General features: G+C 39.1%; 1 protein-coding gene across 12 annotated transcripts in view; it reads right to left on the bottom strand.

The window, feature by feature from the left end:
• The window catches only part of TASOR2 (transcription activation suppressor family member 2), an 82,998-nt gene that overhangs the window by 3,928 nt on the left and 64,243 nt on the right, over nucleotides 1–14,827 (bottom strand). For 9 of the 12 annotated variants that reach the window (XM_036460825.1, XM_036460832.1, XM_036460858.1 and 6 more), the window contains 4 exons: nucleotides 9,103–12,840; nucleotides 2,975–3,100; nucleotides 2,097–2,250; nucleotides 886–991 (listed from right to left, as the gene is read on the bottom strand). In XM_036460825.1, coding sequence (XP_036316718.1) covers nucleotides 886–991; nucleotides 2,097–2,250; nucleotides 2,975–3,100; nucleotides 9,103–12,840 — 4,124 coding nt within the window. Of the gene's footprint in view, nucleotides 1–885; nucleotides 992–2,096; nucleotides 2,251–2,974; nucleotides 3,101–9,102; nucleotides 12,841–14,827 lie in introns of those variants that run through there. The other 3 variants (XM_036460880.1, XM_036460840.1, XM_045588449.1) reach the window with 3 other exon arrangements.

Raw genomic sequence — 14,827 nt, 5'->3', positions numbered from 1 at the left:
ACTCCAGGTTTGACCTAAGTCAGGCCTGTGATTGTGTACTCTGTATGAAGTTAGGGCGAGATAATTAAAGTAATACACCGTGCCTGAAACAGTCATTTAACAAATGGCTTGTCAAATCTCTTCTTTTCCCAGTCTGTCTCTGAGCTCCAGGCCTTTCCCCCCAATCTCATTAGAACCTGGAGGCACATCTTTGATATGGAGGAGCTACTCTCAGACCCCAAGTTCCTTTAGCCAAGAAATCAATAAATACTTTTCTCCAGCTGTAGAATGGCAGGCTGGCTCAGTTGGTTGGAGTGTCCCATGCACCAAAGAGGTTTTGGGTTTGATTATAACAAGTCAGGGTGCTTGCCATCGATATTTCTCCCCCTTCCTCTCTTAGGATTAAAAAAAATCCCAGCCACATGTTTAGAGATTGCCAATTGGCAATCTATAGTTTAAGCGTAAAAATCAATTTTCCATCCTAGATATAACTGAGGCAACTTAAAAAGCATTAATGTGGCAAGCCTGTAGTTCAATTTATTTTTTATAGTTCATAGTAGCAGAGTCTGAACTTGACTATAGATATTTTAGGATCCCTATGTCAGTCTTCTGTGGGTCTGAGAGCGCTTTTCACAGTATATGCCTATAAACTTTGGAGTACAACACAAAGCTTTCACTGAATAATATGCCCTGCTTTAAAAACAAAATCCAAAAACCAGTCAACAGATCTAAATACTGTGTTCAGTGATGCAGGTGATTTCCATTCCAGTACAAACTTAACCTTGAATAATATCAGTCCAGAGCACATTGAACATTTCAGGGCGAATCACACGGTATTTCCATATCCTCCTGTCGAAGAAAAGGGAAGGACCCCCACCCAAGCCCTCACCTGACATCTGGCCCTACCTTACATCTTCCTTTAGCTTCTTATTTTCCCTGTAGTGAAGCAACCATTTCCATCTTCCATTTCCATTTAGTTTCTCCAGGGCTTTCACAATTTCCTTTAGTTGAACTATAGGATAGAATAAGTTGTGTTTTAATATTCTTGGTTTTCTATTCAAAGCCCAGAATTTATTACTTGTAAAAAAATATAAGACCTGTGTTTGAGTGTATACCATCATTGCCACTTGTGTGGCTATACAGGATCCCATATTACACTTCAAAGATACAGCAACCTGCGCCCTCGATTCAGCCCTACTTATTCATACCGCAGTAGGAGAGAGCTCTGTAGAGAACGAGCATTGCATTTTCTAGCAATTAAAGCTCTGAACATGTAGAGATCACATAGGAGGTTTTGTTTGGTTGCAAAAGCAAAATCCACATTACTAAATACAGAATCTACAAATATTTTTCAACTCCAGTTTCCATGCACAACTCATGCTTGTTAAGGTACATCTTCATCTTCTAATCCAGAAGTTGTGTATCCACATTCTGTTCTAATGTGGTATCAGAGCTAGGGCAGGTTTTGATCATACATAAAAGTGTCTGCTCTGTGCTCTGACAATCTCTTAGATCAACTCAGAGTTAGGGTTATTGACTGTTCATGCAATGGACTAACTATATGTAATTTAGGTAGATCCTCTGTCCCCACAGATCCCAATCTCCAATTGACCCTTGAACAACATGGTTTGAACTGCTCAGATAAAGTATAAGTAGATGCACATAGCTCAAACTTAGGCTGTTCAGGGTCAACTATATATGAATGTTCAAGCAGATAATTAACATGACTTTCAGTAACCATTTTTTAAGATTTCCATGTCAATAAAGTGTAAGGGTGATAGCAACAGAAATGGAAGAGGGCTGATTGTAAGCAAAATTAATCTGTAGCTGATTTTAGTAAGTGAAGAGAATAAAATTTAACAAAATCTCAAATTTGTATGACTATTTTAGCCACACTACTGAGAGAAGGAACTTAGGAGCTGGTTAGTGGTAAGGACAATCAGTAAAACAAGGGAAGTTAAAAGCATGCATATTGGGAATGGAACTATATAAAAAACTGCTTAGTATAGCATATAGCAAAAATTAAGCCCTCAAGAGGTGGAGATTGGAATTATTTTGAGTTGATATTTTTCATGAAATAGCACTTAAGAAACAGGGGAGGAAATTAAAAGACTAACCTAATGTTAAAGTTTCTAATATTCTGTCATCTGATACCACAAAGCCTCCAGTCCGAAACAGCTCTTGGAAGGTGTAATTGAGAACATCTTCAGGGCTGTCTACTCCAGCAAAGATGACACTGGGAAGATGCTTCAGCTTCAACAAACAAGGAATCTATTAAACATAAAAAGATCCCACAATAAAGATAAAGTTTACTGGGTTGTTTTTGTGATTTTTCATCCGAGGGTTTCAAGTTCAGAAAACTATAAATACTTTAACTAATGCACTGATATTCTACCACACATAAGGAATATTAACTCAGTTCATCATAAAACAAGTAAATACAAAGTCTCTATAACTGCAAAGGTTGGAGATAGGGAAGAGTATACCTGAGATTTTAGGGACCTGTAATCAGGCAGGTCACACGTTAGCACCATCACTCCCTGTCTTCAGCTTCACGTGGTGTGGGTGCTGTAGGGATTGTTACTACCTACTGACAGACTATGCCCATAAGTTAGATCTTGTAAGAAGCAATTACTTTTATGCAACTACCCTGTTTCCCCGAAAATAAGACAGTGTCATATTAATTTTTTCTCCCAAAGTTGCGCTAGGTCTTATTTTCAGGGGATGTCTTATCTTTCCATGCGCTAAGTCTTATTTTCGGAGGACGTCTTATTTTCGGAAAAACAGGTAAATATCGGTAATAGGTAATAGGTAAATATAATAAAGAGTTAAGAAAAATTTATATAATTTATTACTATTAGATGAAAATTTATGAGTATCTTTTTATAGTTCTGCCTTAATTATTATGAATAAAAAAGGTGGTAACAAGTCTGATAATTATAGAGTAACAACAGCCTGGAATACATTTCTTTGTAAGAAAGATTTCCAAACCTACTTGATGCAAATGTGATGATATATCTTCATTTTTTATGATGACCATTAGCGTATCATTCTCTCTGTGAAAAGCTTGACAGAAATGCTGAGGTTCAATTTCTGTATGGCCTCCTTTCCTCAGAATATTCTGAAAGATTTACAAATAGCCATTACTAAAAAAAAGGATGCTTGCACAGAACTTTTATAATTTACTAAGGACATGAAAAAGCACTTCCTGTTAACTAAATTACATATCATAACAAGGCAACAATAAATGTCAGTTTGTCTTGTACTAAGTGAGCTTTCACCTGTGAAAGAAATGACTCCTCAGTATCACAGTTGGGTTTTATACGTTTATGTTCAATTCCCAGTCAGGGCATACATCCAGTTTGCAGTTCAATCCTGGTCTGGGCATATATGTATGGGAGGCAACTGACAGATGTACAACACATCGATGTCTCTCTGCCCTCCTCCCTCTCTAAAAATCAATTTATAATATAAGAAGACAAACACTATATAATAATGTTTTTTTATGTCCCATAAAGTATCAAAGCTGATTTTTTTTAAACCACCAGACAATATATTGAGTCTCACCCTCTTCAAGTGAAATTGCCTTGGGCATTCTGTGATGCACTAAAACATGTGTCTGGTCAAAATGTTTCTAGAACATACTCTTGAATATAATACTCATAACAGCTTGTATTACTTCAAGTATCATTAAATGGAGACTGGTTTTGAGGTTCGACAACAGTCCCTTGGATGTGGGGTTTGAGTACCATGGAAGATATATGTGCATGATAGGCAATGCTGTTATACATAGAGGGCTGTAATAGTCTGCTTGGGGGAGGGTAAATTCATTTAATAAAAACTTTAACTTTGTCCTCCTTTGTGATTTTAACAGTTTCTGTTTGAAGGACCCTGGAGGTTTCCATTGCACACCTTGATGTTCCTAGTTAAAAAATACATTGTATTTTGACTATATTGATTCATCACTCAAAATGTATGGGCCATGTATTTTCTTTTTTAAATATATTAATTTTTTACAGAGAGAAAGAGAGAGGGATAGAGAGTTAGAAACATCGATGAGAGAGAATCATTGATCAGCTGCCTCTTGCACACTCCCTGCTGGGGATGTGCCCACAACCAAGGTACATGCCCTTCGGAATCAAACCTGGGACTTCAGTCCGCAGGCCGATGCTCTATCCATTGAGGCAAACTGGTTGAGGCAAACTAGTGGGCTAGGAGTTCACTTTTTGAATAATTATATGTCATGGGGGGCTATTTAATACTTTTTTAACGATACTGCTTACCAAAGGGCATGTAAACTGGAACAAAAACTACGGGGACTGGGTAGGTGGGTAAAGGGACAAATCTGACAACCATTTATGAAGTACCTTGGAGAAGAAAATAATCCTCAATAGGAAAATAAAATGTTACACAGAAAAACCAGGATCCATAAATTTGAAATAAACTTGAAATATTTTAAGATCATAATTAAATTACACAAAATAGGAGCCATCAGCCATCTTGAAGAAAGTGACTAACAACAGATAGCTTTAAGTTAAAGCCTATCTATCATTTTTCCAGTCCATGCTATTCATCTTTTAGAAATATAATACTTCTCAGTATTTCTCCAATGGCCCCAGGATAGTCTAAATGCCTTAGCACGACTTCTATTAAGGCCCTTCCATCCTAAAATGGCCCTTTTTTTTTTTTTTTACATCTCTAGACTTGTTTCTTGACAGAACACACTATGCTTCAGGCATAATGACCAGCCCACTTCAGTGGGCGCCTATACTCCTGGCTCTTTCAGAAACCCTTTCAGAAGCATGGTCCCTTATGCTTTTCTTCCTGCAGCACTGAAGCAATGACTGACACTGCCTGCTGTCTCTCTGGGCAGACATCCAGCCTGAGGGGAGTGTGCTGCATCCACTGCATCCTCCACACCAAGAACCTCGTGTTTACCAGCTTCACACCTGCCTCTGGGAAGAGCAGGAAGCTGCTGGATATGTTTCATTAACATCTACCTAATGTGCCCCTCTGTGATAACTCATACTCATCACATACAAACATCTTCAGATGTCTAAGGATACTCAGTAATTCAACATTTATGAACCTATGTGACAGATAATCTAAAATATAGGACTTCTCAGAAATACTGACCTAAGTGAACTACATAACAAATCTAGTCAAATATTTAGAACTAGAATACTTTCTAGTCTAGCCTTCCACACCTCACACAAGATGTCAACCTTGCTAACTGTAGAAAAATATCCCTGACCTCCCTCAAAACAATTTCAAAGCACCTGCACCATTACACTTACCACACTTAATTTTACATTTATTTTTATCAGTATTTTTCATTTCCCCTCATCTGTATATGCCCGGGCTCTAAAACAGACACTGAGGAGGACTGCTATCATTTGTACTGGCTCCTGCCACCAGTGTGGAGGGGCCATGCTTTGGGCTGGTGCTCCAGGCAGATGAAGAGGGGGTTGGCATGACCCAGAGCTAATTACACTTGGGGCAGGAGGTGAGCCAAACAGCAGGTAAATGAGGGCGATTGAGAGCCCTTACAGCTGGAGAAGGGAACTGCAACTCTGACAAAGGCAGGCTAGACCTGGTGGTACTGGACTGGAATTGGGGAGCAGTGTGCACCTATTTTTATTTTAAAAAAAAAGAAACTTACAGGTGTTATTTGTACATTTAACACATATTTCTTAGCTGTTTGCTTGGCAGATGTAGATATAAAGGCATCCAGTAGCACTGAGTTCACCCAGTGCCAAGTCTTGATTCTGTGGCAGGCAGTTAGATAGACATGAGCAGAGCAAGGATGATGGGCCAGATACAGAAGGTCACCAGGGTGGAAGGTCCTGGGTGGCTAGCAATAGACATTTGTAGGGTAGGATCTCGTCCCCAGGGTGACCTTTCCTCCCCTAGCATATTGCTGGTTTAGACCCCAATCCCATGACATTACTTTCCTAGCGATATCATATAGACCTCAGTTGTCTTAGGTCCAAGCCCAGGAAAGCAGCAAAACCAGACAAGCCACCCCACTGCTGACCTTAGGACCGGATGCATTGGAGAATGAATCCCTACCCTGGCACCAACTGACTAATCAATCAGGGGAGATCCAAACCTTGAATGGACACACTTGGAAAGCTGATGAATATTCTACTGAGATCTTCCCTTAGGCCCTCCCCAGAAATCTCCAGCCTTAGGACAGAGGTCCCAGCATACTCTCCCTCCCAGGAGCACACCTGCTATTTCCTTCCCCCGTGCCTTCTCTATTCTCCCCAGGCACGTCACCTTTCCTTTCCTCACTTCTAAGCTCCAAGGGCCCTTCCTTTACCTCTGTAACTTGTTTTCTAAGCCCATTTCTTCTATGAATACTTCTACCTCTCTGATTTTCCAAATGAATGTTCTCTTATAGTTTGAGTCTTGGCTCTGAATTTTTTGCTACCTAGAACTCAAGTTTGAAGGTTGCTGAACCCAAATCTGGTCTGACCCCACTGGTCTAACACCTGGTGCCATTCCTGCTGCCCACAATAATTCCAAATGTGATTCTTCACTAAAACGAATCAAAGCTCCTTGGAGAAGTGGCTGACTTCTCGGCGGAGTGAGGAAATACACAAGATAAGCCTGTAACGTCACACTGTACCACAAAGGGAGAAGTAGCCAAATAATTATAGGGACTTGTCTAAAGGACACAGAAGCCAACTTTTAAAGGGACTCCCACTAGCTAGGACTGGGACAATCTGAGCATTAACATAGTAAATACCACATGTTAACTCTGAGTAAAATAATATGGAACACAGGTTCACACTGATATAAGCAAAAAAAATAACAAATGGAAGGGAACGAAAAGATCAACCCTACAGCAGAAGGCCAACTAAGGAATTACAAGGAATGATAGAATTAGAATACCACGATATGGCAACCATCACAATAACTGATTCAGAGAAGCAGCAGTAAGACACACCTGAGAAAACAGAACCAATCACCTTGAGAGATTCAGCGTGATCACGTGCTAATCATTCTCTCAACATTGTTTATGGTGACTCTAACTTAAATATATATCTTTAGTTGTAGATACGTAGTATTATAATTATGTTAGTGAAATTACTAGTGTTTTTCCAACATACAGCCTATTTACTAAAATTTGTTAAAAAAAAAAAAAAAAAAGCAGTGCATTAACAACAAAAAATAACCTGTTAGTTGTAAGCCAATTTTGGTTAAAAGCATTTTAGAATTAACAAGGTTTTATTTTTCACATATGACATGGAAATTTGTCCATTAAATCTGAAATCCTTTAAATTGAGGCCTAAAAAAAAAAAAAATCAAAGTTTTACTGTACAATAGGAATCTGACAAAAACAGAGACACGACAAGCAAAGGCAATGTAATACTGAACTTAAGATGGGCTCTGGGGACTGAACTAGCACAGTGCATTAGTGCTCAGGTCCTGATTTTTAGGGTTGTGCTGTGATCATACAAAACTGTCCTTTTTTGTTGGGTAATATACACAAGTTGCTTCCTCATTGCAGCATTCTCATATGAAGGTAATACTATGTATTAAGAGGTAATGGGACATTGTATCTGCAACATAATTTCAAATGGTTCAGAAATGTTAACAGTGGGCCATCTCGGTGAAATGTAAATAGTGAGGTATCTGGGTTCAGAAATGTTAACATTTCTGCAACCTTCATATGAATTTGAAATTATACATTAAAAATTAAAACAAAAGAGAGAATATTGTGTTTTCTAAAAATATAAGAAAAATTCTGAAGGGATAAAATGATTCCTCATGGTAAATGGAGACAGATTCTGGCTCTGTGAAGTTAGAATTTTACCATGGTTACAGCATTTAAAATTAAGGATCATGTTCTTACCAGAATATCAGTTATCCTAATACTCAATAATTAAAAAAAAAATCTAAAACCAAAAGATGTCAATTATCCATATTAATAAAGTAGTTTTACTTTAAATTATATTTTTATTGATTTCAGAGAGGAAGGGAGGGAAAGAGAGAGAAACATCAATGATGAGAATCACTGATTGGCTGCCTCCTGCATGCCTCCTACTGGGGATTGAGCCCACAACCTGGGCACATGCCCTTGACTGGAATTGAACCTGGGACCTTTCAGTCCACAGGTTGATGCTCTAACAACTGAGCCAAACCAGCTAGGCTTAATCCTGTAACTTTTAAAAATCTGAATTTTACCTTAAGAACATATTTTTATTTATATTTGAATTTGAGTATGTCTATACTGGTAACTTTTTGTGAAAATTAGTCATTCCATTAATTCTGGAACATTATACATATCTTCAAATATAGTACCAAGGCAGATAGATCCTTGTAGGATAACATTTGGTATGCAGATAAAAACTGAGCTGTGAAAGTCAAATATCATTTCATATGTCATCTCTTTCTGAAGCCAAGCATGCTGAATTTATTATTTTAAGCTAAAACTAAACAGCAACCAAAATAATCCTATATAATAAAGAGGTAGTATGCAAATTGACTCTCAGGATCTCACAAGATGGCTGCCTATGACCAGGCAGGCTGGGAGGTTAGTGAGGGATGACCAAATGACTGAACAGCAGGCTGTGTGGGGCAACTAGGCTGATGGTGGTGGTGGAGGGGAGGGGGGTGTCGTGAGGGGCAACCAGGCCAACAGGGGGTGCAGCTGGGGGTACCTAGGCAAGTGGTGGAGTTGTGGGGGTAGGGACAGTTAAGGGTGATCAGGCCAGCAGAGGGGGCAGTTGGGGAAACCAGGTCAGCAGGGGGGAAGTTGAGGGTGATTAGCCTGGCAAGGGGGCAGTGAGGGGAGACTAGGCTGCAGGGCCAGGGCAATTAGTGGCAACCAGGCTGGCAGAGGGGGGCAGTTGTAGGCTACCAGGCCAGCAGTGGGGGAGTCAGGGGCAACCAAGCAGGCAGGCAGGCAAGCGAGCAATTAGGAGCCAGTGGTCCAGCATTGTGAGAGGGATGTCCAACTGCCAGTTTAGGCCCAATCCCTGGACATCCTCCAAGGGGTCCCAGATTGGAGAGGGTGAAGGCTGGGCTGAGGGAACCCCCCTAACCCCCATGCACAAGTTTTGTGCACCAGGCCTCTAGTATAATCTGTAAGAAAAAAATCTGTCACCTTACCTTTGTTCTCACAAAGAATGACTTGTCCTCTGTCTCAACGAGGTAAAACAGAAAGGTGCTTTTGCACGCCTCTTTCACGACACTTTTTAGTTTGACGTGCAAACTGCTACACAAGTCTGTAATCATGTCTTCATATGAGGCTGACTTTCTCGGGGAAGATGAATACATCTCTTGAGATGTGGCTTCTCCAGAACCAACATTTGACTCTTTATCTTGGAAAATGACTTGATTGCCATTCATTACCACCTTGTTAAATTCTGCATATTCATTGAGAATAAGGGAGATATCATTCCGGGATTCTTTCAAAGTACTGTTATATTTCAGTTTGTTGAGGTGAAAAGAAACAGTCTGATTTCTTTCCGAATTTGTAAGATGATTTCTCCTGTGATCACATCTTTCCTTCCAAAAGGAAGAACTGTCTAAATTGCTGGACCTGTGGTGTCTTGGGTGCTGGCTCTGTGGTCTGGAGTTTGAGTTCATGATTGTTATCAAGAGGGTAGTTTTGCTCCGGGATGGAGGATGGAGAACTGAGGATTCAGATATTTTTGGCAAAGGGAAAGAGTCAGAGGCAATATGAAGAGGTGGTTCCTTCAAAAAGTCATTGGTGGAAGATGGAGAAAGCTGGGAATTCCCATTCTTTACAATTTGCTTTAGTTTCTGTTGGAAACGCAGATATTCCAGATTTAAAGTGTTCTGGGTAAGGTTATCTGCTATCTGCCAAGTATCTGTCCAGGAGTTTAGCAAGCTATGTTTAGCAGTGAAATTGGGCTGCCTCCTCCAGCGGTGCAAAGTTCTCTTGGTATCTTTGACCTCCTTAGTTATAGTAAAATTAGTGTAAGTCCTGGGGATACCTTGGAGATCTCTGATTTGGATGTAACATGGCACACACTTATCATCTTTCTTTAATCCATCAAACCAGTTTCTGGGAGGTATGCTGGTCTCCAACTCTGGAACATGGTTAGAGTAGGCCCAATCATCATTATCACTATTGTTTAGGCTCAGGAAAGAGTCATAACCATCTTTCAAAGCAACTTCTTTCTTGTGACTACATCGCGAAGTGCAGGAACTCTCCACGTCTAATTTGAGATTTCTGCAATCACCAAAAGAGTCTTGATCAGAGTCTCCTGAAAGTGGTTCATAATGGAAGTCAGAATTCACACTAACATCCATGTCTCCCCCCAGGGTTTCAGAGTCCTCCTCATTCCTGAGCTCCTGACCAGAGCTTTTATTTTCCACCTGCTCTTTAGAGACTCCAAAAACAAGAGGAGCACAAGATTTGGGAACAAAAACGGCAGGCTCTTTATTGACATTTTCTCTGGTGACTGCTGTGTTTTGGTGAGAATCAACATATAGATACATGGGGAAAAGTCCTTTATTCAATGGATCTTTTGTTTTGCATGTTGACATATCTTGCGGCATATGGATGGTTTTTTGTTTGCCTTCTGGAAATGTGGTGTTTGATTCAGAGTCAACATCATCTAGGTCTATGCTGTTTTCATGTAATTCAGCTTCAGTTTCACTATTCTTAAGCAAACTGGCCATTTTGACTACTGATATTTCCTGTGTTTGAAACCCTGTCTCTATGTTTACGGGTCTTGGAAAATGGGTTACGGTAGCACTTGAGGAAAAAGCAAGGTTGGGGATCTCTGAGTGTATGTGTGCCTGTGTATTATTTGCTCCATCAACTGAGTCAGAGCTCAAGGACTTAACTTGCATGCAATTGCCTTCATTTATTTTCAAATCACTACTTTTCGGGCTAGTCTGTTGATCTAACGATACATTCACTATATCACTTGAATTATTCGTAGAAATAAATACATCAACCAAAGACTTATTTTCCAAAATCTTTCCAGGACTAAATGGAGGCTCATTGTCCTCCAAGGCAAGGTGATTTAAGCTCAAATTTCTGTTCTCTGTACCAATCGGCTGCAATGGATTTCCTGATGTTACCAATTTTTCTAGAGAAGACTTAAAGTCAGCTCTGTAACTGCCAGCTGAAGCAGGCTGGTTTAATTCTGTATTGCAGCATGGCACCTTTTCTGAGAAAGAGAAACCCTCATCATGTTCACTTGGGACAATTTGCTTAGTTACTTTACCCAGAAGGGTTAAATCCCCATCTTGTCTTCCTGGGTGATTATTTAATAGTAGAGGCATTTCAGCAGGAAGTTGTATTTGTCGTACCCGAGCGAGGTTGTTTTGTCCCATTGGATAGATCGGTCCAAAAGAATTTACTTTTTCTGCTCTGGCCAAATGTACTGACTCAGCAAGGGAGAACTTGTCACTTTTCCCACTCTGTGCATCAGGATGTTTTAAACTACATAGAGACACATCCCGAGAAGGTTGTGTTTCTTCAACTGGTATCTGGGGGTCAGGACTAGAAGCTGGTGACACTTCTTCAATTAAAGAACCAAAGGGAAAATCTGAGGTAACATTAACTTTTTCTGTGAGCTCAAGGGCAGAAGTATATTTAGCAGAATTCACGTCTCTGTTTTCTGTGAAAGTCACCTCTTGTGGGTTAATTTTGTCTTCATCTAAATCCTGGAGTTCTAAATTCGATAATGGGGCCGCCTCATGTTGCTCTGTTTCACCAGCTGGCATTTCTTCTCTGGGACTTGTAGGTGGTGATATTGTGAGAGCTAGGTCAATGTCAGCATCTTCCTCTAACTCTAGGCTTACCTCCTCTGCATTTATAGATAGGCTGGTTTGTTTAGTAAATGTGGACCTAAATGATTCAAAATTCCTATTTTCACTGTTTAGACCACTCTTGTCACTCTTTAATTCTAAAGAGTCATTCGACGTATTACTTCCTGATGGAATGCAGCTAAGTGAGCAATTTTTTTCCAATATGGCAGGGGCTGATGGTGAGGTTTCTTCAATCTGTGATGGCTCCAAAATCTCCTCTGAAGATATGCTTAAGAGACTCTTAGGTTGCAGAAAAAGTTCTTGAGAGAGTTTCATTTCTTCTCTGGGTAATGAAGAATTAGAACTTTTAACTAATGGTAATGTCTCCTTCTCCAATGAATTATCAGATGGCAATGATGAGCCTGGAACAGGAATCTCTTTTTGTAATGAACATATTTCATTATTAGCTAGTGTCTCTCTACTTACTGAGGGGGCACAAAGGTACTTAGTGCCTTTTTCTCCTGACGCTGCTAGAGACAGAATGTCCTTAAGACCTTGTGTTTGTACCTTTTCAAATGTGGATATAGGAAGTCTAAGACTTGTAGCAGGTGATACTTGTTTAATCAAGTCCATATTAAAGACTGAAGGTTTATCAGCTCTATTTGCAATTTCTGCCTGTATTGGTATACATGCATTTTTTTCAAAAATGAGAGAAACTGGTTCGAGATTAATCATTACATACCCCATGTCACCTTTCTTTTCCTGTGAAGGCTGACATTCTTTGTTTTGGGGGCTGCTATGCTCGATAAGGGCCTGGAAACCACTTGTTTTTGCTTGCGTTGTTGCATGGAAATTATCAACTTTGCTTTCAGGGGTGCTATACACAGATTTTTGACAAATCACTGACTGATTGCTGATCCCATCACAAGTCTTGGTGAATGTGGTTTGTGTGACTGTATCAAAAGAAGTCCCTCTTGTGCTATCAAGTGGCTCAAAGGTTTTATCTTCATCAGGAATAGAAGGTCCATTAATTTGGATACTTCCAGTGCTAGAAAGCATAATATTACAAGTCTCTGTTTTATCTGATGACTCTTCTTTGGATTTTCCCTCAATGATCTGAAATGACAAAAGTAAAAAAAAACAAGCTCAAGAATCAAACAGATTATTTTAAACATTTATATGTGAAGAACAGAATAGACAAGGATTAATTTGACTTTATTCTTTTGAATTTTCTAATCTGTAAGAATAAGACAGGGTAAAGATCAAACAAATCCATCTCTTTTTAGACAGGCTTAAAATACCCCACAAATAGGAATTTGTTTTCTTTATTTTTTTAATTTTTATTTAAAAAAAAATGTATTTTATTGATTTTTCACAGAGCGGAAGAGAGAGGGATAGAGAGCTAGAAACATCGATGAGAGAGAATCATCGATCAGCTGCCTCCTGCACATCCCCCGCTGGGGATGTGCCCACAACCAATGTACACGCCCTTGACCGGAATCGAACCCGGGACCTTTCAGTCCGCAGACCGACGCTCTACCACTGAGCCAAACCGGTTTCGGCAGGAATTTGTTTTCTTTAAACATAAAACACACAGATGAGATCTCCAAAATTTATTGCACAGCCCATTTTTTAAAAAGGACTTTTAGGAAGAAAAGTGACTAGCCCACTGACAATCGAAAGACTTGAAAATCTCTTATTCCTGAGCTATCTTCTTTGCTTATAACTAGAGGTAATTTCTTTCTCAGTGCAATAACTCCTATTCAACAGAGCATAATAAAACATAGTGTAATTTGCATGAATAAACTGAACTAAAGGGACTGATAGTGAATTTGGATCTGGGTTAGACATTAGGATAATTACTTCTGGGTAATTTGATAACCTCATAAACAGTTTTGTGTGCTTTTTTTGTTTTGTTTTTTTTTTGAAGGCTGAAACATAGTTTTGTCCATAATATGGTAAAATGGACTGACCATACAATTAACCACATATCTCTAACTTTTAGAACATTATGATCACAGACTTCCTGCCATATCTTGTGACATCATGTTAAAAGCCAGGACCTGGGTTTCAAACCTCATTAAAAACATCTTTGTCTTAACTGAAAACAAGAAGCAGAAGAATTGGCAGAGTAGGAAATGAGACTCAGAGTTTTAAGAGTACACTACTGGTTAGGCACAAAACACAGGAAAGTCTTAATGGTAGAAGTTATTCTGAGAATTTTCCCACCAGTCACACTGTGGCTGTTAATCTTTGACCACAGTCCCAAACTTTATCATGCCTGAGGTCTTAGGGAAATGGTATAGTATTTGTGTGTGCACCCTCAAAGTAAAGGCACAGTATCCAGGAAGATGATAGAAAGTTTTAATACATGCTACAGAAATTTTTAGAAATCATTAATTTTAATACCATTACTTCCTCTTTAATACTCTATTTTATGTTTACAAAAGATAATTTCTAAAATTAGTACTGATGATAGTTAATTATATAATACCACAACAAAAAATACTTTTGTGTGTGTATGTGTGTGTATATCTCGGCCTGACTAAACTATAAATATTTTCTTTTTTTCTTTTTTTTCATTCCAAATTTTTATTTTTATTTTTTTATTTTATTTTATTTTATTTTATTTTTTTATAAGTTTTTATTGTTCATATTATTAGAAATGTTCCTTCCCCCCCGCCCCACCATTGCTATCCTACACCAGGTTCCCACCCCACCCTCTGCCCTTTCCCCTCTCCCCATTGTCCTCATCCATAGGTGCACAGTTTATGTTCAGTCTCTTCCCACGCCCCCCTCTCCCCTTTTCCCCAAGAATCGTCAGTTCACTCCCCTTCCATACCTCTGATTCTATTATATTCAATAGTTAATATTGTTTATCAGATTTTTTTAATTTCCTTAGTTTTTAGATTCACTTGTTGATAGTTACGTATTCGTTGTTCATAATTTTTATCTTTGTTTACTTTCTCTTCTGAAAGAACCCCCTTCAGCAATTCATATAATTCTGGTTTGGCGGTGATGAACTCCTTTAGCTTTTTTTTATTAGTGAAGCTCTTTATCTGGCCTTCGATTCTGAGTGATAGCTTTGCTGGGTAGATTATTT

The sequence above is a fragment of the Pipistrellus kuhlii genome, unplaced genomic scaffold (assembly GCF_014108245.1).
Source record: "Pipistrellus kuhlii isolate mPipKuh1 unplaced genomic scaffold, mPipKuh1.p scaffold_m20_p_1, whole genome shotgun sequence".
Taxonomy (NCBI): Eukaryota; Metazoa; Chordata; class Mammalia; order Chiroptera; family Vespertilionidae; genus Pipistrellus; species Pipistrellus kuhlii.
The sequence above is the reverse complement of the archived record's forward strand: the minus strand, read 5'-3'. Positions and strand labels throughout refer to the sequence as shown.